The 22,526-nt window shown below is 47.8% G+C and overlaps 1 protein-coding gene across 2 annotated transcripts in view; it reads right to left on the reverse strand.

Moving 5' to 3' along the window:
* PSD3 (pleckstrin and Sec7 domain containing 3) overlaps positions 1-22,526 on the reverse strand; it is a 1,257,010-nt gene that overhangs the window by 636,827 nt on the left and 597,657 nt on the right. For both annotated transcript variants that reach the window (XM_029601790.1, XM_029601782.1), the window contains exon 7: positions 21,128-21,240. In XM_029601790.1, coding sequence (XP_029457650.1) covers positions 21,128-21,240 — 113 coding nt within the window. The remainder of the gene's footprint in view (positions 1-21,127; positions 21,241-22,526) is intronic.

The raw sequence follows: 22,526 nt of genomic DNA on the forward strand, positions 1-22,526 counted from the left end.
ATCCTCTTGGCATCCACCCAGTCTGAACCCGCTGGTAAAACAATCGTTCCAAAAAGACTCAAGAAGAAAGTGCTCTTTTGGGCGCTCGATTCCAAGCTTGCTGGCCATCCTGGCCAATGCCGTACCCTGCTCAAGATACAGAAGCTGTATTGGTGGCCTATCATCAAAAAGGATACCTATTCCTAGGTGGCATCCTGCACCAATTGTGCCAAAAAAAAACCCACTTGAGGACAACCATGGGGTCAGATGCAACCACTGCCAGTTCCGGAACGGCCCTGGTCGCACATCGCTACTGACTTTGTAGTCGATCTACCCACTTCCGGAGGAATGAATACCATCTGGGTGACAGTGGATCGATTTAGCAAGATGGCACACTTCGTAGCGCTCCCTGGCATACCTTCAGCCTTAGAGCTTGCAAAGTTCTTCATAACGCACATATTCCGCCTCCATGGACTATCTTCTCACATCGTATACGACCGTGGGTCCCAATTCACAGCACGATTCTGAAGGGCCTTGTGCAAGTTGTTTGACATCTCTCTAAACTACACCTCAGCCTATCATCCACAGTCAAATGTCCAGATGGAACGAATGAATCGAACAATGAAGCAGTTTATTCGAGCTTATGTCAAGTCCTGACAGAATAACTGGGCCAAATTGCTTCCATGGGCTGAATTCGCCATCAACTCTCATCCAGCAACATCTACTGGATTGTCACCTTTTGAAGTGGTTTTTAGACGTTCCCCAACACCGCCACTTCCACTGAAGCTCTCAATGATGTCCACAGCAGCTCAATCCACTGCTGATGATATTCATAATCTGTGGGTTCAGACAAAGGACATGCTAATCAAAGCAAGTGACCGTGCTAAGAAGTACTACGATGCGCACCATTCGCAAACTCCAGTCTTCAAGCCAGGAGACAAGGTCTGGTTGTCAACCAAGCACCTCAGACTTAAACTACCCTCCTCTCGGTGTGCTCCTCACTACATGGAACCATTCCCAGTCCTTCAAAGTATTGGCAAAGTCACCTACCGTCTGAAGCTACCAGCTGGTCTCAACATCCATAATGCTTTCCACGTTTCACTTCTGAAATGGCTCATAATCAGCGAATTTTCTTCCAAATCTCAGGATCCACCTGTCGTCAATGCAGAAGACGACAGAGTTCAAAGTTGAAGAGATTCTGGATGTTCAAAAAAGAGGCAACACTTTTGAATATCTTCTCTCCTGAGAAGGTTTTGGCCCCGAAGAAAACTCTTGGGAGCCTCAGACCAATATCCTTGACAAAGAGATGCTTTGTCAGTTCCACATCACGCATCCTTCCAAACCCAAGCCTGGTACCCGAAGAGATTGCCCTTTGAAGGGGGGGGTACTGTTGCGACCGTCGCTGCCCGATGTCTCCACTCCGCCTACCTTACCTCTTTGGCGACTCCCTCTTTGGTTGATGGAGGTTTGGCTGCCGCGGTGTCATCTTGCCAACCTCCTCCGGCATCCCCGGACTGGCTAGATGCTGCCTTCCGCCATGTTCTCCTGAGGCCTAAGGGCGCACGCGCAGCCCCGACTCAAGTACCAGCAGTGGCGCGAACCTCAGGGGCATCCCTCTGAGTTGACGTCATCAAGCCCGGATATTTACGGTCTTCATTTTTGTTAGCTATTCGAGTTAGCAAGGGGTATCGCTGCGGATGGGATTCACTCTCTGCATACCTTGCTACTCTGCCTCTTCGGACTTTACCAGGGGTACCCGCTCCTCGGGGGGCCTCGCTATCTCTCTTGCTTTTCAGGTCACAGTCTGGAACTGGTACTCGCTCCTCAAGAGCCCACGTTCCTGGACCTGCTGCCGAATACTACTTCTGCCAGGAAGTCACCGCTGCCTACAACACCAGTGAGTTACCATCTCTCTCTCAGAGCTTTCCCTGGAACCAGGAACTCGCTCGAGGGCCTACTTCATTCCAGCCTCTGGGCTGCTTCAATAGACTATTGTGGGAGTGTTACTATCAAGGTTCTGTTCCTGAACTCTGCATTCCCTTCCTACTCACTATATCTAGTTTCTCTACAGCTCAGCCATCCTGGGATCGCTGTTCCAGTGCCTGAGGGACTACAGCCCAGCCGGACTCTTCCAGCTCACTACTGCCACCTCTGGTGGTTCACTATACAGTCTAATAAAAGATCTAGTGTGTGTCTGTCTCCCAACTCTGAGCCTGACCCGTGGCCCCTCTCGGGTTCTTCCCCCGGGGGCGTGGTCATCTGCCACCGGCCCAAGGATCCACCCACAATTATCACAAATAACAATAATAATGTTGAATGCAAGCTGTAATCCAATTGGAGAGCACTCTCTTTGCAACTAGTGATCCCAATCTATTTGGGTCATAAAACATGAAAAGTTGAGATGATTTCCTATGACTTTGCATTCAATATTTATAATAATTCAAGGCTCTCTTGCAGTCTAGTGAATGCTATTTTATTTCTTGATTGTGTCTACGTAGCTTCAGAAAATATGTGGAAAGCATAATAGACAGATTTATGTGAAAAGCAGAGACTACCTTTGGGAGGAATTTCGAGTGATTTTGCAAGACCACTTTCTCATGGAAGAACTGCAGGTACAAAACTTAGATTGTAAGCCCTCTGGGGATAGGGAAATACCTACAGTACCTGAATGTAAACAGATTTGATATCTCAGATTGAATATCAGTATATAAAAATAATAAAATAAATAAATAAATAAATAAATAAAATGTACTAGGGCTTGCAGTTCGCTCACTCTTGCTGATATAATTGCCACCAAGAAGAAGACTTTCCAAGTTAGGAACTTTAGAGAGGTCTTATCTAGCGGTTTGAAAGGTGGTTCCATCGGAACCTGCAGTATGATGTTACTATCTCAAGGTAGTGGATTTTTTGTATAAGGGGCTGTAAGTCCCTTCATGTATCGAGAAATGAGAGGATGATGTGATATGGAAATTCCCTTCTCCAAGACATGGTAAGCAGATATAGCACTCATGTGTACTCGAAGGGAAAATCTTGCAAAACCTTTCCAGGAAAGGTAGTGGAAGTAATCCAACAGTAGTCGAGGTTTGCATATTAATGGGTTTATGGACCATTCTTCACACCATCTTATGTATCGCTTCCATTTAAAAGAATAATTACAATGAGTGGATGGTTTCCTTGCCAAGACTATGCCATCTTTGACTTCGGATGATAGGTGGAAGTGCGCTAGGATCAAGCATTCAATTTCCATGCTGTGAGATTGAGAGAAGGTTGTAAGGGATGGAGGAGTAATCCATTCTCCTGAGTTAGTAGGGAAGGATCTGTCCCCAGGCTTTGTGGGGCCTCTGTTGAAAACTGAATAAGATATGCATACCGTGGTTGCCTTGACCATACTGGGGCTTTCAATATCTTGGCCCCATCCTGCATGCACTTCTGTACCGTTTTTGCTATGAATGGAATTGAAGGGAAGATGTAAAGTAGCCCTCTGGACCAAGAAATTAGGAAAACATCCGGAGCTTCTCTGTATTGGCTTGGGTAAAGAGTGCAGAAATGAGTTATCTTCCTGTTCTGTTCGGTCGCAAATAAATCTATCCATGACCAGCCCCCAGTTGCAGAATAATTCATCTGTGACGGATTAAGAGACAGCCCATTCATGAGGCAGGAATATTCTGCTGAGTTTGTCCACTTCTATATTTGCAATTCCTGGAAGGTAGATGGCATGGAGGATAGCCCGGTGGATTTTTGCCCAGTTTCATGTGGCTAAAATGTCCTTGCAAAAGGTCCAAGATCCTGTTCTTCCTTTTTTGTTCAGGTAAAACTCTGCGACAGTTATCGGATGAATCATTATGTGTTGGGAATGGAGAGTGTGTTGAAACACTGACAGCATGACCTATTGCTCTCAGTTGTAGGAGATTTATTTGGCAACGTGAATCCCAGAGGAACCATAATAGTTGTGTTTTGAATTGTAGAAGGTGCATGTCCCAACCTCAGGTGAAGGCATCTATGGTTAGGATAATTTGATGCAGTTGAGGTTGAAGAGGAAGTCCTGCTTCTAGGATGCCCAGATGGAGTCACCATTTAATAGTCTTCATGAAAACGCTTATCACTACCCTTGTCGAGAGAGGCTGTAGAAACTGATTCCACTGCATTTTCAAGCCCCAATATAGTTGCATGTTTAGATGAGTCTAGGGGACTATATAGATCATCACTGCTAGGTGGCCTAGGAAGGCGAGTATATGGCAGGCAAGTGCTGTGGTTTGTGCTTGGAGAATTTTTCCGGACAAAGGATACTTGTTGAAAGCTCTGAGATCTAAGTTAGATCAGATACTCCCTGATTTCTTAGGGATGAGGAAATATTTGAAATAACATTGATTGCAATTGGTGTGGATTAACTCCTATGTGGCATTCTACCTCCTGTTGTAATAGATCCTATTGGGAGTGATCAACCAGTGGAGCACAGAGGTGGGGGGGATCTGGAGTTGTGTTTTGAAGTTGAATTGGTATCCCCTTTTCACCATCGAAAGACCCACTGGTCAGAACGTTTTTTGGGCCAGGATGTCGTATATAGCTAGAGTCTGCCCCCTATCGGTGTCTTCAGCTGTAGCGGAGGGTTTCTTTAAATACCCTGTTGTGGCTTTGAAGCCACCTGTGATGGCTGCTTCTGCTGACGTCGATCCTTTTGCCTTTCTCTTGATTGGGTAGATGGTTGTTGAGGCCATGGAGATTGGAAAAGAAGGTGACGGTAACCGTGATATGAACAATAAGGCTTCAACTGATAGTATGGCTTCCTAAATTGTGGGTAGAAGCAGCATGACCCTGAAAGACTGATCTCCCCCCACTGACAGTGATTGCACCACTAGGTTCTAGTCTTTTATTTGGGAGACAGTCTCCTTTAGCTTGTCACTGAATTCATGTTCTCCGGTGCAGGTGAGATCCACTAATTTTTCATGGACATCCTCCCAAATGCCACTGGCTCAGAGCCAAGCCATTCCACACACCGCAATCGATGCTGCCAAGGTTCTTGCCACCATATCAAACCCTTCGATAGCAGCCTTTAAAAGGTCGCATGAGCTCTTTTCCATATCAAGAAGGGGTTGTGGGGCGATCACCTCCTTCCGATCATACAAAGCGTTTTAGCTGCTGGAGGCACTCATACAGGCATGGTACAATGTAAAACTGATGTTGCTGTATCTTGGTTGAGAACATGGAACCCTGGAAAATCTTCTTTCCAAAGTTGTCCAGTAGCTTGTGGACTTTTCTAAGGGGTGTGTTAGAATGGAGTCTGGTCTTCTTCACCTTGCGCATAGCAGACTCCACCATGTCAGAGTTATGCAGAAATTGAACTAGTCCATACACCTCTGATTTTTGCATGTGAAACTTTAAGTCCAGTTTCTGTGCTTCTGTTGTCCCCAGTGAATGAGTTTCCCAGAATTTTATTAGAGATTTCTGTAGTACAGATGGGACGGAAATGCTGTGGGCTCGCTTGGAAGCTCTAGGATTCATAGCAAACTGTGGCGCCGGAGGTGGACCCTTGGGCTGAGGTGGGGTTGATGCTACCCGTAGGAAGGATCCTAGGGATCACCACCATCAGCAGGCGGAGTGGGCTGATGGACGGAGGCCGGCTGACGCTTCACCAATACCAGCCCAATTTCCCCACGGGTTGAGCCTTTGGGGTCAGAGGCTGGCTGGGCATAGGTGGGCCTCCATATGTCATCGATGGAAAGGTAGAGAAGTCAGTCCAGAGGCACCAATAGCAAAGCTGGCAAGTCTGTAATGGACAAGGCGGAGTCCCGGAGAGCCGGGCACCAACAGAACCAAAGTCAGACAGGGGGCACCTGAGCAAGAACAGGCCAAAGTCTGAATAGGCCAAGACCAGAATGTATACTGAAGAGACATCATAGAGCAAACTGGAGTCAGGGCCGGTGGCAAGGCAAGGCTGAGGTCTGAGCAAGGAGAAGATCAATGGCGTAGTCAGGCAAAGCAGAGATCCGGGTTTGGAGAAGATCAGTAGCGTGGACAGGCAAAGCAGAGGTCTGGGCTTGGAGAAGATCAGTAGCCTGGTCAGGCAAACCAGAGGTCTGGGCTTGGAGAAGATCTGTAGTGTAGTTGGGCAATGGAGAGGTCCGGGTTTGGAGAGGGTCAGTAGCGTAGTCAGGCAATGCAGAGGTTCGGGCTTGGAGAGGATCAGAAGCGTAGTCAGGCAGTGCAAAGGTCATGTCCAAGAAGTCAATCCGAAGAAGGGCTAGGAATCAGGAACGCAAGAACAAAGAACAGAAACTGGACCTTGCAGGGATCAGGAACGAGGGAGGATCACCAGTAGGCAACGAAGTACATGACCAGCGTGGAGACCTGTTGCAAAGGCGACTATCAGGAGCCAAGCGCGGCCATAAGTACCAGCGCTTTGACACATCATCATCCGGGGCCGTGGCCAAGTTCCCGCCGTGGGCACTTCATAAGTGATAGTGATGCACGCGCACACACGCCTAGAGAGCATTGCAGCACTGAACGGCGGCATCTCTCCGCGGGCCATGCGGAGAGGCCTGTCAGGGAGCACAGAGGCCTGTAGCAGAAGCTGGAACACCGGGGGGGTGGCCCGAGGACGGAGCCGGCGGCCCACAGCTATCAGAGATGTGGAACTAGACGCTGGATTTGGCAAAGAGAGGTGAGGGGGCCGGTCAGCGGGTCTGCCACGGCCGGCACATGCAACAGTACCCCCCTTATGCCCCCCCCCCCTTGGAGGTCTGGGTTTGCCCGGATGGGCATGATGAAACTGAAGGAGGAGGTTTTTATCCAGGATGTTATGAGCTGGTTCCAACCTCCTTTTCTGGGCCGTAACCCTCCCAGGAAAGGAGGTATTCCCACCGGTGGCCCTTACGGCGAATATCTAGGACTTCATGGATCTTATAGGTAGTGTCGGACTCCGCAACCAGCAGAGATGGTTCGGGAACTTTTCGTGAAGGCCATGATAGAACCACTGGCTTCAGAAGTGATACGTGGAACGTATTATGGATTCCTAAAGTTGTTGGCAGGCGAAGCTGGTATGTAACTGGTCCAACACGACGAATGATTGGGAAAGATCTGATGTATCTCAGTGCACACCTTTGGGAAAGTATCTTAAGCCGAACATACAGTGTGCTTAACCAGACTTTCTGGCCAGGGAGAAACTCAGGAGCAGAGTGTCGATGGATGTTCGCAGACTTCTTGCCTGGGATGCGGCTTGGTGAAAGTAAAGATTTGTCTGATTCCAGAATGCCTTGAGGGCATCTGCAGTAGCTTGCACGGCAGAGAGGACACAGATAACAGTATGGGTAATGGGGGTCGAAGTTGCTTCCCATAAACCATAAAGAAGGGCGACGTGCCTGTGGCAGCGGCAATATGGGAGTTGTGGGAGAACTCCGTACAAGGAAGGAATTCGGACCAGTTGTCTTGAAGGTCACTGATATAGGCACGAAGGAAGGATTTTAGAGAGCGATTCATTCATAACATAATAAATTGCCATGCTGGGTCAGACCAAGGGTCCATCAAAGCCCAGCATCCTGTTTCCAACAGAGGCCAAACCAGGCCACAAGAACCTGGCAATTACCCAAACACTAAGAGGATCCCATTGGCTTGCAAGTGGTACATGGTGGTTAAACTGATGTTAATGCCAAATTTATTCCAGAGAGCACGCCAGTAACGGGCGACAAATTTTGGACCTCTGTCAGAAACAATGTCCTTGGGTAAGCCGTGCAGTCGAAATGTATGGAGGAAGAAGGCGTGCTAATTCGGGAGCGGATGGTAGGCCCGGTAATGGAACAAAATGGGCCATTTTGGAAAATCTATATATAGTAACCCATATTTATTTAAGGGTTTTTATATACCGCGGCTCGTTAGTAAACATCACCTCGGTTTACAATGAACATTAAATTAGCAACAAGCTTTACAATCCAACATAATTAAAATAATGATACATTGCTGATAACATTGAAATTATAATATAATTAAAATAAACTAAACTAGATTTAGCAGGGGCGCATAGGGCTGGCGGATCAACTTAATAGTACATTATTAACAGTACATATGTTTACAAGGTCAGAATTAGTTGACAGATAAATTATAATATTAATAATATTGCAAGAAAATAGGTCACCATGGTGTGTTTAGCGTAATTGAAAAGAAACTGATTGGAAAGAGAAGATAGTATTATATAAATGTCATATTATATATTTTAATCTGAAGGGAAAGGTTCACAAATTGTAGGCTTGTTTAAACAGCCATGTTTTTAAGTTCTGTTTAAATTTCTCGTGGCAGGGTTCCAGGCGCAGATCAGTGGGTAATTTGTTCCACATGTTAATTCCAGCTATCATAAATGTTCGTTCTCTAGTTGAGACATATTTTATCTGTTTAAGCATTGGAATATTTAGCTTAGCCTGGTGCATTTTTCTAATTGGACTGTCCGAAGTAAGGAATGTAAAGAACTCAGAAGACCAATGCATGTCTTGGTTATATAATGTCTTGTGTATAAGGGTGAGGACTTTGAATATGATCCTAAATATGATCGGAAGCCAGTGTAGGAGTTGTAGAGCTGGAGTAATGTGTTCGTGGCGGTGCGTGTTAGTAAGCAAGCGTGCAGCTGCATTTTGTAGCATCTGTAATGGTTGTATTGAGTTATTTGGTAGACCTAGTAATAAGAAGTTACAGTAGTCCAATTTAGATAATATAGTAGCCTGTAGTACAGTCCGGAAGTCATTAGGGTGTAGTAGTGGTTTTATCCTTTTCAAAGTATGAAGTTTGTGGAAACCATTTTTAATGGTGGAGGTGATAAATTATTTTAATGTAAAATGATTGTCAATTATGACACCAAGACTGCGGACTTGTTGTACAGTGTGATGGTCAGATAGAGATTGTAGAGTAGGGCTAGAATGGTTGTTGTTTTGTGAAGAAATATTGAGAAGCTCTGTTTTGTTGGTATTTATTGCCAATGAGTTTTCGGTTAGTGGACTCTCAATTTCCGCTAGTGCAGTATTCCAGGTTTTAAGCGCATTGGGTAGGGAGTCATTGATAGGGATTAGGATCTGCACATCATCTGCATATATAAAGTGCGGGAGACCCAGTTTCATTAACAGTTGACAGAGTGGAGGCTATTCAGCCTCACCTTCCCTGACTCCTAATGCTATTCTTCCCTTACTCCAGACTCTAGCCTTCACAGACTCCTAATTCTTGCAACCTCAGACTGTTAATCCCTCCTCTCTTTCTTCTGAAATTTCGCTCCTACCATGTTACTCAGCCACCTCTCCAAAACATTCCACTGAGACATCTATTTACGAGAAGTTAATTTATACGATAGGATAAGTTACAGTTTACGATATGTTAAGTTTTAATTCATTTCATATATACATGTCTTCATTGTTCTATGTAACGCTCCTAAGCGAATTTTGTTGTTATAATGTAAACCGGTGTGATTTGTATTCTTACAGGAGCTTCGTTATAGAAAAATTAAAAATAAATAAATAAATATACATACTGAAAAGTGTGGAGGATAGAGAGGAGCCTTGGGGTACTCCTTGATGCAGATTTTTTGGTTTGGATTCATGCTGGCCAATTTTTACACTGTATTTCCTGCCGTTAAGAAAAGATTCGAGCCAACCTAGCGCAGTGCCAGTAATGCTAATTTGAGAGAGGCGAGTTAAAAGGATGTTGTGGTTGACTGTGTCAAATGCCGAGGAAATGTCCAGCAGGGCAAGTATATAGGATTGACCAGCGTCTAATGCTTTTAGGATTGTATCAGAGTGTTAGAAGAAGAGTTTCAGTACTATGGTACTTGCAGAATCCATATTGGAATGGGGAGAGTAATTGATTTTCGTCCAGGAATTCAGTGAGCTGCTTGTTGATGACTTTCTGTAATATTTTGGAGAGGAAAGGTAGGTTAGAAACTGGGCAATGCTGGTTCTGTTGGGTTTAAATCTTGTCTCTTCAGAGTTGGTTTTATTATGGCATGTTTGAGTTGGGTAGGTACAATTCCTGATGTGATGGATTTGTTAAGAATCTTTGCTATAGGTATTGCAATTCTTGACTGGATGGCGAGGAGTGTTTTTGTAGGCATGATGTCAAATGGGTGCATTGCTGGTTTAGCTTTTTTGAGTATACCTTCAATTTCTAGTGACGTTGTGGTTTCGAATTGACCGTGTGACCCTTGGATGGCGGCAAATCCTCAAGGAAATTTATTTATTTATTTATCAAGTTTTATATACCGTCGTTCGGTTTCGCCATCACAACGGTTTACAAAGTTTCGATGTTTAACAGAGTTTCCAAAAGGTTCTTGTGATTGTTAACATAGATATTGTCCACAGTTCTTCGGGAGCTGGAAGTGGCTGGAGCAAACCCCATGGTCGACCGACCGGGGGTTTCTGGTGAGCGCAAGTATTGCAGGAATAGACGCATGCTTTAGCATCAGAAACCATAGTGGGCCACCAGAAGAACTGCTGGAGCAAGGCTAGGGTTCGCGCTCTCCCTGGGTGACCGGAAAATTTAGAATCATGTGCCCACCAGAGAACTCTTTCACAGAGGCGACGGGGCACAAAAGTCTTCCCAGCTGGGACTGGGTGAGTTGCAGACAAGCAAATACAGGCTGGGTCAAATATATGACCGGGTTCTTCAGGAGAATCTTCTGGTTCGAAGGAAAGTGACAGGGCATCTGCCCGAAGATTTTTTCCAGCTGGACGATAGCGAAGTTCAAAATTTAACCTAGAAAATAACAGGGCCCATTGGGCTTGAGGAGTGTTGAGATGCTGGGCATGACTCAAGTGTTCCAGGATCTTGTGATCGGTAAATATTGTGAATTTATGCTGAGCGCCCTCTAGCCACGGGCGCCATTCCTCTAGGGCTAATTTAATAGCAAGCAATTCACGGTCACCGATGCTATAGTTTTGTTCCACAGGAGAGAACTTGCGTGAGTAGAACGAGGACGGAACCAGGGATCCAGAGGTTGAATGTTGGCTCAGAACTGCCCCGGCCCCAATAGCAGAGGCGTCTACTTCGACCTGAAATGGGCGGTTTGGGTCTGGATGGTGAAGACAGGGTCCAGCAAGGAAGGCCTCTTTGAGGCGTTGGAAGGCTGTAATGGCTTCAGGGCTCCAGTTCCGGGTATCCTGGCCCTTGCGGGTCAACGCTGTAAGAGGAGCCGCCAGTGTCGAGTAATGGGAAATTAAATGGCAGTAATAATTCATGAAACCAAGGAATTGTTACAGCGCTTTGAGGCCCATCTTGGATTCTTTTGAGCTTTTCACGATCCATGGAGAATCCTTCATGCGAGATTATGTACCCTAGGAAGGGCAAACTGGATTTTTCAAACAGGCATTTATCCAACTTTGCCAAAAGATGGTTTTCAAGGAGACGTTGAAGGACCGTGCCAACATCGCACGATGTGTAGCTAGATCCTCGGAGAAGACAAGGATGTCATCAAGGTATGCTACAACCTTAACATACAGTAGATCTCTGAAGATTTCCTTAATCATCCATTGAAATACTGTGGGAGCGTTACAGAGGCCAAAGGGCATAACCAGATATTCGTAATGCCTGTCTCTGGTGTTGAAGGCTGTTTTCCAGATATCTTCGGGGCAGATACGCACCAAGTTGTAAACTCCACACAGATCCAATTTGGTAAAAATGGAGATTCCGTGTAATCGATCAAATAACTCTGAGATCAAGGGCAACAGATATTTGTCTTTGCTGGTGATGGCATTTAAGCGGCGGTAATCGATACATGGCCTTAGGGATCTGTCTTTCTTCGTATCGAAGAAAAATCCTGCTCCGGCAGGAGATGATGGTTGAAAGAACCCTTTAGCAGGGTTCTCTCAGATGTACTCCTTCATAGCTTTGGTCTCAGGAAGTGACAGAGGGTAGGTACCCTCGGGGAGGCGTAGTTCCAGGCAGGAATTCAATAGGGCAGTCAAACCTTCGAAGAGGTGGTAGAAGGTCCGCTTTCTGCTTCGAAAAGACATCTTCAAAGTCTGCATAAGGAGCTGGTATACCTGAGAAGGTAGTCACCAAAGGAACTGTAGGAGATGGCACCATCTTTTGTGAACAAGTCTGATGGCAAGTGGAACCTCATTCCACCAGCTAGAGCGACCCCCAATCAAATTAAGGGGAATGATGTTGGAGCCAAGGTAGCCCTAGGACTACCAGGTGAATGGTTTATTCTAAGACCAGAAGTTCAATTTATTCAACATGGACGGCACCAGTGAGGAGCTGGACTGGCTCAGTAGTCAAGGAGATTCAGCTAGGTAATGGCTCACAGTAAATCGAAGCAATGCACAAGGAAGTTTCCAAAGGACGGGTATTTATACCCAGAAGTTGAACTAGATTCTTAAAAATAAAATTTACTCCTGCTTCGGAATCCACCAGAGCGAGGTCTGGAAAGGACTTGGGACAATGTCCCAAGTCCCAAGTCCGGGTAACCGGTAAGGACAGTTGAGGGGCCGGTGACATTGCACTCAAGTTCAGGACCCCTACTGAACTTAGGCCGGGTAGTTTCCTGGACAGACTGGGCAGGCCTGTAGGTGATGGCCTGGTGCTCCACAATACAGACATAGGCCTGATTGTCTCCGCCGGAGGCACTCTTCTGGGAATAGCCGCCCACGGCCCAACTGCATGAGTTCTTCCATTTTGGGCACAAGGGGAACCCTACCGGAGGCAGGGCTAGAGGCCGGTGAAGAGAGGGAGCGAACCCAAGACGGCCTTCTGGGTATCCGATTCTCCCAGTGGCGCTCTTGGAGACGATGATCAATTCGGCCAGTCAGATCGATAAGATCCTCGAGTGAGGGAGGGAGCTCCCAAGCTGCCACTTCATCCTTCAGCTGTGGGGATAGTCCATCCAGGTAGATAGTGCATAGGCAGTCTTCCTGCCAGGAGAGTTCTGTGGCTAAAGTCCGAAATTCAATCTTATAATCAAATAGGCTCCTTTGGCCTTGTCGAAGGTGTAGCAAATTAGTGCTTGCCACGGCATGCCGTCCAGGATCGTCAAAGATCAGCCAAAACACAGCCACAAATCGAGATAGCTCTTGAGGGAGGGAATCCAATCACTCCCATAAGGGCGAGACCCAAGCCAACGCCTTCCCCTCCAGGCGAGACAAGATAAAAGTGAAGTTCGTAAGTTCATATTGAAAGATGGAGGGCTGCAAAGCGAACTGCATGTAACATTGGTTGATGAGCCCTCTGTAGAACTTGGAGTCACCATTGAAGCGAGGCGGAGCTGGTAGAGCCATCAAGGCTCTAGGAGTGGAGAAAGACTGCGGTTGGTGAGAGAAACCCGGTATTGGAACTGAACTACTGGAAAGGGCATTAAGCGAGGCTTGCAGATGCTCGATGGAGGAGGCCAGGGCCTCGAGAAATTGTTGCTGTTCTTGTACCTTTGAAGCCAGGCCAGGAATAGCCTGGAGGGCACGCGGCTCCACCAAGTCCATGGCCTTTGCAACCTGTTGCGCCAGAGGTGGACCCTTGGGCCAAGGTGGGGTTGACGCTACCCGTAGGAAGGATCCCTCGGGTCCCCACCATCAGCAAACGGAGTGGGCTGATGGACGGAGGACAGCTGACGCTTCACCAATACCAGACCTTGTTCCCCACGGGTTGAGCCTTTGGGTACCGGGGCCGGCTGGGCATAGATGAGCCTCCGTATGTCGTCGATGGAAAGGTAGAGAGGTCTGCCCAGAGGCAGCAACAGCAAAGCTGGTAAGTCTGTACTGGACGAGGCAGAGTCCCGGAGACCTGGACGCCAATAGAACCAAAGTCAGACAGGGGACGTCCGAGCAAGAACAGACTGAAGCCTGAATATGCCAAGTCCAGGACCTAGACTGAAGAGGCGTCGTAGAGCAAACTGGAGTCAGGACCGGCAGCAATCAAGGAGCGGTGGCAAGGCAAGGCTGAGGTCTGAGCAAGGAGAAGATCAATGGCATAGTCAGGCAAAGCAGAGGTTCGGGCTTGGAAAAGATCAGAAGCAAGGTCAGGCAAAGCGGAGGTCTGGGCTTGGAAAAGATCAGAAGCAAGGTCAGGCAAAGCGGAGGTCTGGGCTTGGAGAAGATCCATAGTGTATTCGGGCAATACAGAGGTCCAGGCTTGGAGAAGATCCATAGCATAGTCAGGCAATGCAGAGGTCCAGATTTGGAGAGGGTCAGTAGCATAGTCAGGCAATGCAGAGGTCCGGGCTTGGAGAAGATCAGTAGCATAGTCAGGCAATGCAGAGGTCCGGGCTTGGAGAGGATCAGAAGCGTAGTCAGGCAATGCAGAAGTGGTGTCCAAGAAGTTCATCTGAAGAAGGGCTAGGAATCAGGAATGCAGGTACGAAGGAGAACAGGAACTGGAACTTGCAGGGATCAGGAACCTGGAATGCAGGAGAATCACCAGGAGTCAACGAAGTACACAACCAGTTTGGAGACCTATTGCAAAGGCGACTATCAGGAGCCGAGCCCGGCCTTAAGTACTGGAGCTTCGGTGATATCATCTGGGGCCGCGGCCAAGTTCCCGCTGCGAACCCTTCATAAGCAACCGTAATGCGCGTGCGCCTAGGGAGGGGCGCAGCGCTGAACGGTGGCGTCTGTCCGCGGGCCATGCGGAGAGGCCCATCACGGAAAACAGAGGCCTGTAGCAGGAGCTGGAGCACTGGGGGTGGCCTGAGGACGGAGCCGGCAGCCCACCGCTGCCAGAGACGTGGAACTAGACGCTGCATTTGGCAAAGAGAGGTGAGGGGGCTGAGCCGTGGGTCTGCCGCGGCCGGCACACGCAACACAAACTCATTACTTCCATGCACTGGTCAGGCTCCTTACAGATGTCCACCTTCAGCAGAGAACCTACTTTCTCTACAAAATGGTCCTCTGGTGGAGAAGAATGGTCTGGCATATCTTCCAGTGGGTCAGAAGGGATACCCGTTGAGCTACCACAGTGTTAGAACTGTGGACCCTTGGACCAGGACCACAGAGGGATAGTCCCCAATGGTCCTAGTTACCGGCAGATGGTGTGGTTGAGGACGACCCGGCTGGGGCTTCACCTATACCAGCCCTTGTTCCCCTCAGGTTGAGCTCTTGGGTACCGGGGCCAGCAGGTGCTGGTCTCCTCAGTGAAGACGGGTCCAACGGCAGGCAGACACGGAGTCAGGAATCCGGGTCAAGGCAGGCAGTAAAGGTGCAAAATGAAAAGCCAAGCTGAAGGTCCGGGGCAGGTAGCAGATGAGTAGAGATGAGGTACCAGGTCAAGGGTCAAGACGGGCAGCTGACGAGCAGAAACGAGGAAGCAAGCCGAAGTCAGAACCCGGAGAACAAGCAGAGGAAGAGGACGTGGGAACCAAGGACGAGGAAAGGCATGGAGTCAGGAACAGTCAGGAACACAGAAACAGGAACCACCAAAACAGGAATCAGGATTATGAACAGGAATTACAGGAACCACAGGATCAGCAACTAGCACTCTAAAGAGAAGGACCTGTTGCAAAGGCAAAGAACTGAGGACTGAGCCAGGGTTTAAATACCCCTCAGTCCTGACGTCATCATTAGGGGCCGAGCAGAGGAGGTCTTGCCTGCTTACCTAAGACTACCTGGAATGGGGAAGTCTCTGTGGCAGAGTGAACATGCATGTTGTGTGAGAATTCTGCCCAAGGTAACAAAGATGCCCAGTAGTTCTGATGGCTCCTGACGAATGAGCAGATAAAGGTTTTCAGGCCCCGATTGATCCATTCAGCTTGACCATTTCCCTGAGGATGGAAAGCAGACATAAAATCTAGTTGTACACCAAATTTCTTGCATAGGGCCCGCCAGTACTTTGCCGTGAACTGGGGGGCCACGGTCAGACATGATGTGCTGTGGAAGACCGTGGAGGTGGAAGATGTGCCGGGTAAAAAGCTGGGTTAACTCGGGTGCTGAGGGCAACTTAGGCAGAGGAGTGAAGTATGCCATCCTGGAGAACCTATCGAATACGACTCAGATCATCCGGTTCCCATTGGATGAGGGCAAGTCCACCACAAAGTCTGTGGAGATGTGTGTCCAAGGTTCTTGAGGCACTGGGAGTAGTTGCAGGAGCCCCCATGGCCAACCTGGCAGTGGCTTCTGCTGGGTACAGGTCAGGCAGCAGTTGACGTAGGCCCGAATGTCCTGGAACATCTGAGGCCACCAATAGTAGCGAGACAAGAGTTCCAGGTATCCGGCGGTGAGAGAATCATGGTCCCAGGATAAAATCTTTAACTGAAGGCGGAGAGGGACTACAGTTTTCCCCGGGGGTATCTTGCTGGTGACAGCAAGGAGAATCCTAGCAGGATCTAGGATATACAGAGTTGAATCGGGTACATCCTCCGTCTCGTGAAGTCTGGATAAGGCGTCCGCCCTTGCATTCTTTGATGCTGGTTGATAACATAAAAAGAAGTCAAATCAACTAAAGAAGAGTGACTAGCGGGCCTGGCGAGGGTTCAAACATTGAGCCTTACTAAGGTATTCCAAGTTTTGTGATCAGTGTACACCATAATGGGATGTTGTGCCCCCTCCAGCCATTGTCTCCACTCTTCGAATGCCATCTTAATGGCCAGGAGGTTCTTTATCTCCGATTCTGTAGTTTCGCTCAGCCAACGTGAATTTGCAGAAGTAGGAGCACAGTAAGAGGGCTCCATGATTGGAGTACTAGCTGAGGACTCTCTCTCTGCGATATCAGAGACGTCAACCTCCACAATGAATGGTCGTGACGGATCCGGGTGACAGAGGTAGGGTTCATGCAGGAAGGCCAGTTTTAGCTCCTCGAAGGCCTGGATGGCCTTTGGCGACCAGTGTCTGCCATCTGAACCCTTCTTTTTGAGCGTGGTAGGAGGCGCCATGATGTGGGAATACCGCAGGATGAAATTCCTGTAGAAGGTAGCAAAGTCTAAAAAACACTGTAAAGAGTGGAGCCCTACGGGTTGAGGCCAATCCCGATTGCTGGCCAGCTTTTCCGGGTTCATACGAAATCCTGAAATGGTGAACCCCAGGAAGGGCAGGGACTCCTGCTCGAAGAGGCATTTCTCTAACTTGGCGTATATGTGATGATCTCTCAGACGCTGAAGAACACGGCGAACCTCCGAATGATGGGATGCCAAGTCTCTTGAGTAGATTAGAACGTCGTCTAGATAAACAATTATGTTGGCATGAAGCATGTCTCGGAAGACCTCATAAGGTTTTGGAAGACCGCTAGCGTGTTACATAGGCCAAAAGGCATTACTAGGTATTTGTAATAGCCGTCACACGTGTTGAAGGCGGTCTTCCTTTCATCTCCAGGCTTAATGCGGACCAGATTGTAGGCCCTGTGGAGATCCAACTTTGTGAAGATCTTGGCCCCCTGGAGATGGTCTAAAAGCCCTGGGATGAGTGGGTACCTGACCCGGTGAGTGATTGCATTGAGTCCACGGTAGTCAATACATGGTCTTAAGGAGCCATCCTCTTTGGCGCCGAAAAAGAATTCTGCCCCTGCCAGGGAAATGGAAGGATGGATGAATCCTCTCTCCAAGTTCTCACGAATGTATTGAGACATCGCTTGGGTCTCGGGTAGTGACAGCAGGTAGACCCGGCCACGCGGTGGCACAGTGTCAAGCAGAACATCAATCGCACAGTCAAATAGGCGGTGCTCCGGGAGAGTCTCAGCCTTCCCCTTCGAAAAGACATTGGCATAATCCGCATACTGGGCTGGCAAAGACGAGGTGGTGGTAACTAGCAGAAGTTGAGGCTGAGGTAAGTCCCGAAGACTGGAAGAGAAACAGTTGGGACCTCAGGAGGCTACTTGCAGGGTCTCCCAGTTGATGTGAGGCGTGTGTTTCTAGAGCCATGGAAGTCCTAGTACCACCGGGTAGATAGCCTTTTCAAGTATAAAGAAGGAGATCTCCTCCTCGTGAAGCACCCCAGTACGGAGGACCACAGGAGCAGTGCAAAAGGTAACTCGACCTGGCAGAGGATCTCCCTGGATGGATGAGATTAGCAGTAGAGGGGTGCGGCGGACCACAGGAAGCTGTAGCTGATTTATTAGTTCTGCTAGGATAAGGTTCCCTCTGGCCCCGGAGTCGATAAATGCTAAGGTTGCAAAGGACCCACTGGAGTAATGGAGTGTCACGGGAACAGTACATTGGGCTCAGCTCCCCTGTGATGCCTAGGCTCGAGAGTTTACCAGCTGCTCAGGGCATTGAGCCAGCAGATGTCCCCTCCGGGCACAATAAAGGCAGAGACTGAGGGACCTACGTCGCTGCTTTTATTCAGGAGATAGGCGACTATGACTGAGTTGCATGGGCTCCTCATTGCGAGCAGGTGCAGACTCTAAGGTTGTTGGTGAGACCAGGAGTTGAGAGAAAGAGGGTGCCAAAGGAACCACCCGGTGCCCAGGCTTCAGATCCTTATCCACTGTTGTAGACGCCAATCAATTCAGCCCATCAGATAAATGAGTGCCTCCAGATCCTTGGGTAATTCTCGAGCAGCCAATTCATCTTTTGTTCTGGAGGCCAGGCCCTCGAGAATAATGATCCACAAGCTGTCCTCTCACCAGCCCAACTCTGAGGCAGACGCGGAGTCAGGAATCCGGGTCGAGGCAGGCAGCGAAGGTGCAAAATGAAGAGCCAAGCTGAAGGTCCGGGGCGGGCGGCAGACGAGCGGAGATGAGGTACCAGGCCAGGGGTCAAGACGGGCAGCTGACGAGAAGATGAGGAAGCAAGCCAAAGTCAGAACCAGGAGATCAAGCTGAGGAAGAGGACACAGGAACCAAGGACGAGGAAAGGCACAGAGTCAGGAACAGTCAGGAACACAGGAACAGGAACCACCGGAATAGCAATCACAGGAACCACAGGATCAGCAACTAGCACTCCGAAAAGAAGGACCTGTTGCAAAGGCAAAGAACTGAGGACTGAGCCAGTATTTAAATAACCCTCAGTCCTGATGTCATCGTTAGGGGCTGGGCCGTGGTTTCTTGCTGTGGCCCCTTTAAAGGTCCGGCTGAGTCGCGTGCATGCACCTATGGAAGCACCCATAGCAGGAGGGTCGGCGGCATCCAAAGCCAAGTGGAGACTATGCCGGCAGCCGACTGAGTCTGAGCGTGCCACGCCGGAGAGCAGGGAGCTCACTGAGCGTTAGGGCAGGTAGGGTGGACCGGCCATGGGTTGCCACAGCTGGGAGCCCCAGCAAACAGGGGAAGGCTGCATGGGATTACTTGACTTCGAGGACAGCAGCTAACAGCCCCAAAGAGGTGGGATGATAAAGGGGGATCTACCTTAGAAACAAAAGGAATGTCTGTACTACGTAACTGGGGGGCCATGGATTCCAATGGTTGAATTGGGTAAACTGGAGGGAAAGAAGCAGGTATTGTCTAAGGAAGCAGTGATGAAAAGAAGTTACGAACAATGTCCATAATTTGCTCGACCGCTTGCTGGGAGCATTGAGAATGGAGTGTAGATGTTTCCTGCTCCAAGTCTTGTTTATTCTCCAGTGCCAAAGCGAGAGTCAGAGGCAAGAGAGAGCAAATGGGCTTAAGTGTAGGCAGCCTGAAGCCCTGTTGCAATAAAGTAGAAGGGAGCAAGGTGACCTGAGTATGTGGTGGAAGCTGAGGTGGCACCATCAGAGGTTGATACATGTTTTTTGGCATCCTAGGCAGTGCAATTGCTGCTGCTAGAATATTCAACAAAGTCTGTTTTTGTGCCATGATCAGTTTCCTGCGCCAGATGTTCCAGGCATGAAGGATGTTGCATTGCCCATTGAGTTGCTTTCAGTGCCGTAAGAGGCCTGTGTGTTAAATGTGCCATTTTTTGATATTTCAGCGCTGTATGTGCCATAGTGTGGTCCATATGAACCGGTGTATGTGCCATGCAAGCTGTCAAATGCGCTGTATTATGCATTGTATGTGCCATGTGCATCGACTGTGGTGTTGAATGCGCTGCCTTTGGCTCCGTGCTCGGCGCAGGATGCGCTGTCATCGGTGTCATGTGTGCAGTCTTCAGTACATACGGCACTTTCTTCAGCGTTTGTTCTTTGGTACAGGTTTCGCAAGACGCAGGGTCATCAGAGTCATCTCAGGCTGCTTGTGCACCTTATTAGGACCGGGAAATGTGCCTGCAGAGGCCAGTAGGCGCTCCAGCGCATGAGGATGTTATAACTAGCCAAGGGAGGATTGAGCTGATTATCCCGGGAAGAGGTAGGAGAGCTCAATGAGAAGATTAACCATTGGGCTGAGGTGACTTCAGCCTGGATTCTAGCTTTTTTTTCTGCTCACTGCCTCTGTGCTCTGGGTGACATCCTTCCGCAACCACAACAATTGGCTTGGTAGTGATCTGCGCCTAGGCACAAATAACAGTAGATATGGTCATCCATGATGGACATAATGTGACCACAACTACAATGCTTAAATTACTCTGTCTTCTTCTGCACCATGGTAGTATTGAAAAGTGCTGTTTTGGGGTACCAAAGCGAGAAACAGGGAATGAATCTGAGGAGGAATCAGAGAGACAGATTCCACGTCCATGCAAAGCATTAATGAAAAAAAAATACGGAGGAGACTTCTAGAAGGCTCATTTATATGAGAACTGCCGTGCTTGCCCATTAGGGCAAAAAAAGCCTTAGCTTTGAAAGACAACTGCCTAGTGCCACTCTGATAACATTAGCCATTCAGCATGGCTAATTCAGCCTGCTTATCGATGGAAAAATCATGTTTTCTATATATAAATCCTGAGTACAGCATCTCAGCACCATGAACTCCAGGTTCAGCCCCATAGAATCACAACAGCACCAGAAACTTCAATACACCACTGACCAGGATTTAAATTTCCAGCATTAAGAAAACATGAGTAAAGCCTATGCACCTCTTTGTATTGGGGAAGAACACCTAATGCCATGATTAACACGGGAATTGCATGGAGAAATGCTAAGGTGTGTGCACATTTTTACTCAGGTTTGTGCGTACATTTTGTGTGGGCAAAATTCCTTGCTATATCAGGAGTAAAGTTCTATGCACAAAAATATGTACAAAACAACAGACTGACGTGCACACAGCCTAATGCAGCTGATTACACTGAGGCCCAGTGAATAAAGCTGAGATGTTGTTTGAAACAGCCCTCAGCATCCCTCTCCCTCACTCTTCCCTCTCCTAGACCCAATCTTTGCAGAAATAAACACAGGTATGGAGTAATATCAAAAACTGAAATTACCTTGAGAAGAAATGGTAACTGGATTACACTGATAATATCTGTTTGAGAAGTGAATTAAAACTCTCTCTCTTTCCTGAGTTTCTCCCATAAGTGAAAATGCTTTAAAGAAGGTCCTAAAAGAAAATGTATAATTTTATCAAAGGTTGGCAAAATAATTTTAACCGTCAGCAAATTTCACAACTACAGTCAATGTAAAATGCCAAGAGGTCTATATTCAAAAGCATTTAGCCAGATAACTCAAAAGTTATCTGGCTAAAGTAAAATTTGGACACTTATCCAGCTATATACTAGCCAGCTAAGTTATGTGCATGCCAGAAGCCTAGCTGGGCGGAATTAGCTGGCTAAGGCCTGGATTTATCAAAATGCACTAAATATCGCATGCAATAGGAAAAGGGGCCTGTTTTATGGTAATAGGCAGTTTATTGCAATTTGTGCTAATACCTATGCAAAGTGCTAAGCTACTGCAAATTGCAATAACCTTTTTGCACTATGCGATAAGTGCCAGAATTGCTGGGGGGACCATGTTTAGTAGGTGTAAGCTCCCAGAGAGCCAACCAAGCTGTCAGGGCCCTTCTACAACCACAAGGGGGGGGGGGAGGGAGAGAGGGAGAGAGAGACTAGCCATAATGCCCTCATCCTAGGTAAATATTTATCTCTCTATAGGAGGCCCACCAAGTAACTCGAGGTGAGGTTTAGGTATTCGTGTAGGGGTTAGGGGCCACCTTGACATTCAAAGTGAGACGTACGAACAGAACAGTGCTCTCTTGTGAAGATTTGATGACCCTCGGAGTGAGGAAGCTCACTCAAAGATGATATTTGTGCAATGTTCTCTCAATCTAGCTTGATGGACTCTCTACCTGGGTAACATCAAGCTAGGCTGAGAGAACATTGCACAAATCTCATCTTTGGGTGAGTTTCCTCACTCCGAAGGTCATCAAATCTTCACAAGAGAGCACTGTTCTGTTCGTAAGTCTCACTTTGAATGTCAAGGAGGCCCCTAACCCCTACACGAATACCTAAACCTCACCTCGAGTTACTTGGTGGGCCTCCTATAGAGATATAAATATCTACCTAGGATGAGGGCATTATGGCTAGTCTCTCTCTCTCTCCCCTCCCCCTTATAGAAGGGCATGTGTTAAAGGGGCTTAATGCATGCAAAACACCTTATAGCAATTTGATAAATGACCCTGTAAATTAGTAGGCTATAGTCAAAGAGATGCCTAAATGTTAGCCAGATAAAGTTGGTGGCTAACTTTAAGATAGCCAGCTTATACTCAATAGTGTGGCTGCACTACTGAATATATAGGGTCTTTCAGATTAAAATTATTTTCACCCATATATTCCTGGAATTTTCCAAAAGTGACAATCAGTTTAAACAGATATTCACCCTAATTTTAGG

Source organism: Rhinatrema bivittatum, chromosome 1 (assembly GCF_901001135.1).
Source record: "Rhinatrema bivittatum chromosome 1, aRhiBiv1.1, whole genome shotgun sequence".
In the NCBI taxonomy this organism is placed as follows: Eukaryota; Metazoa; Chordata; class Amphibia; order Gymnophiona; family Rhinatrematidae; genus Rhinatrema; species Rhinatrema bivittatum.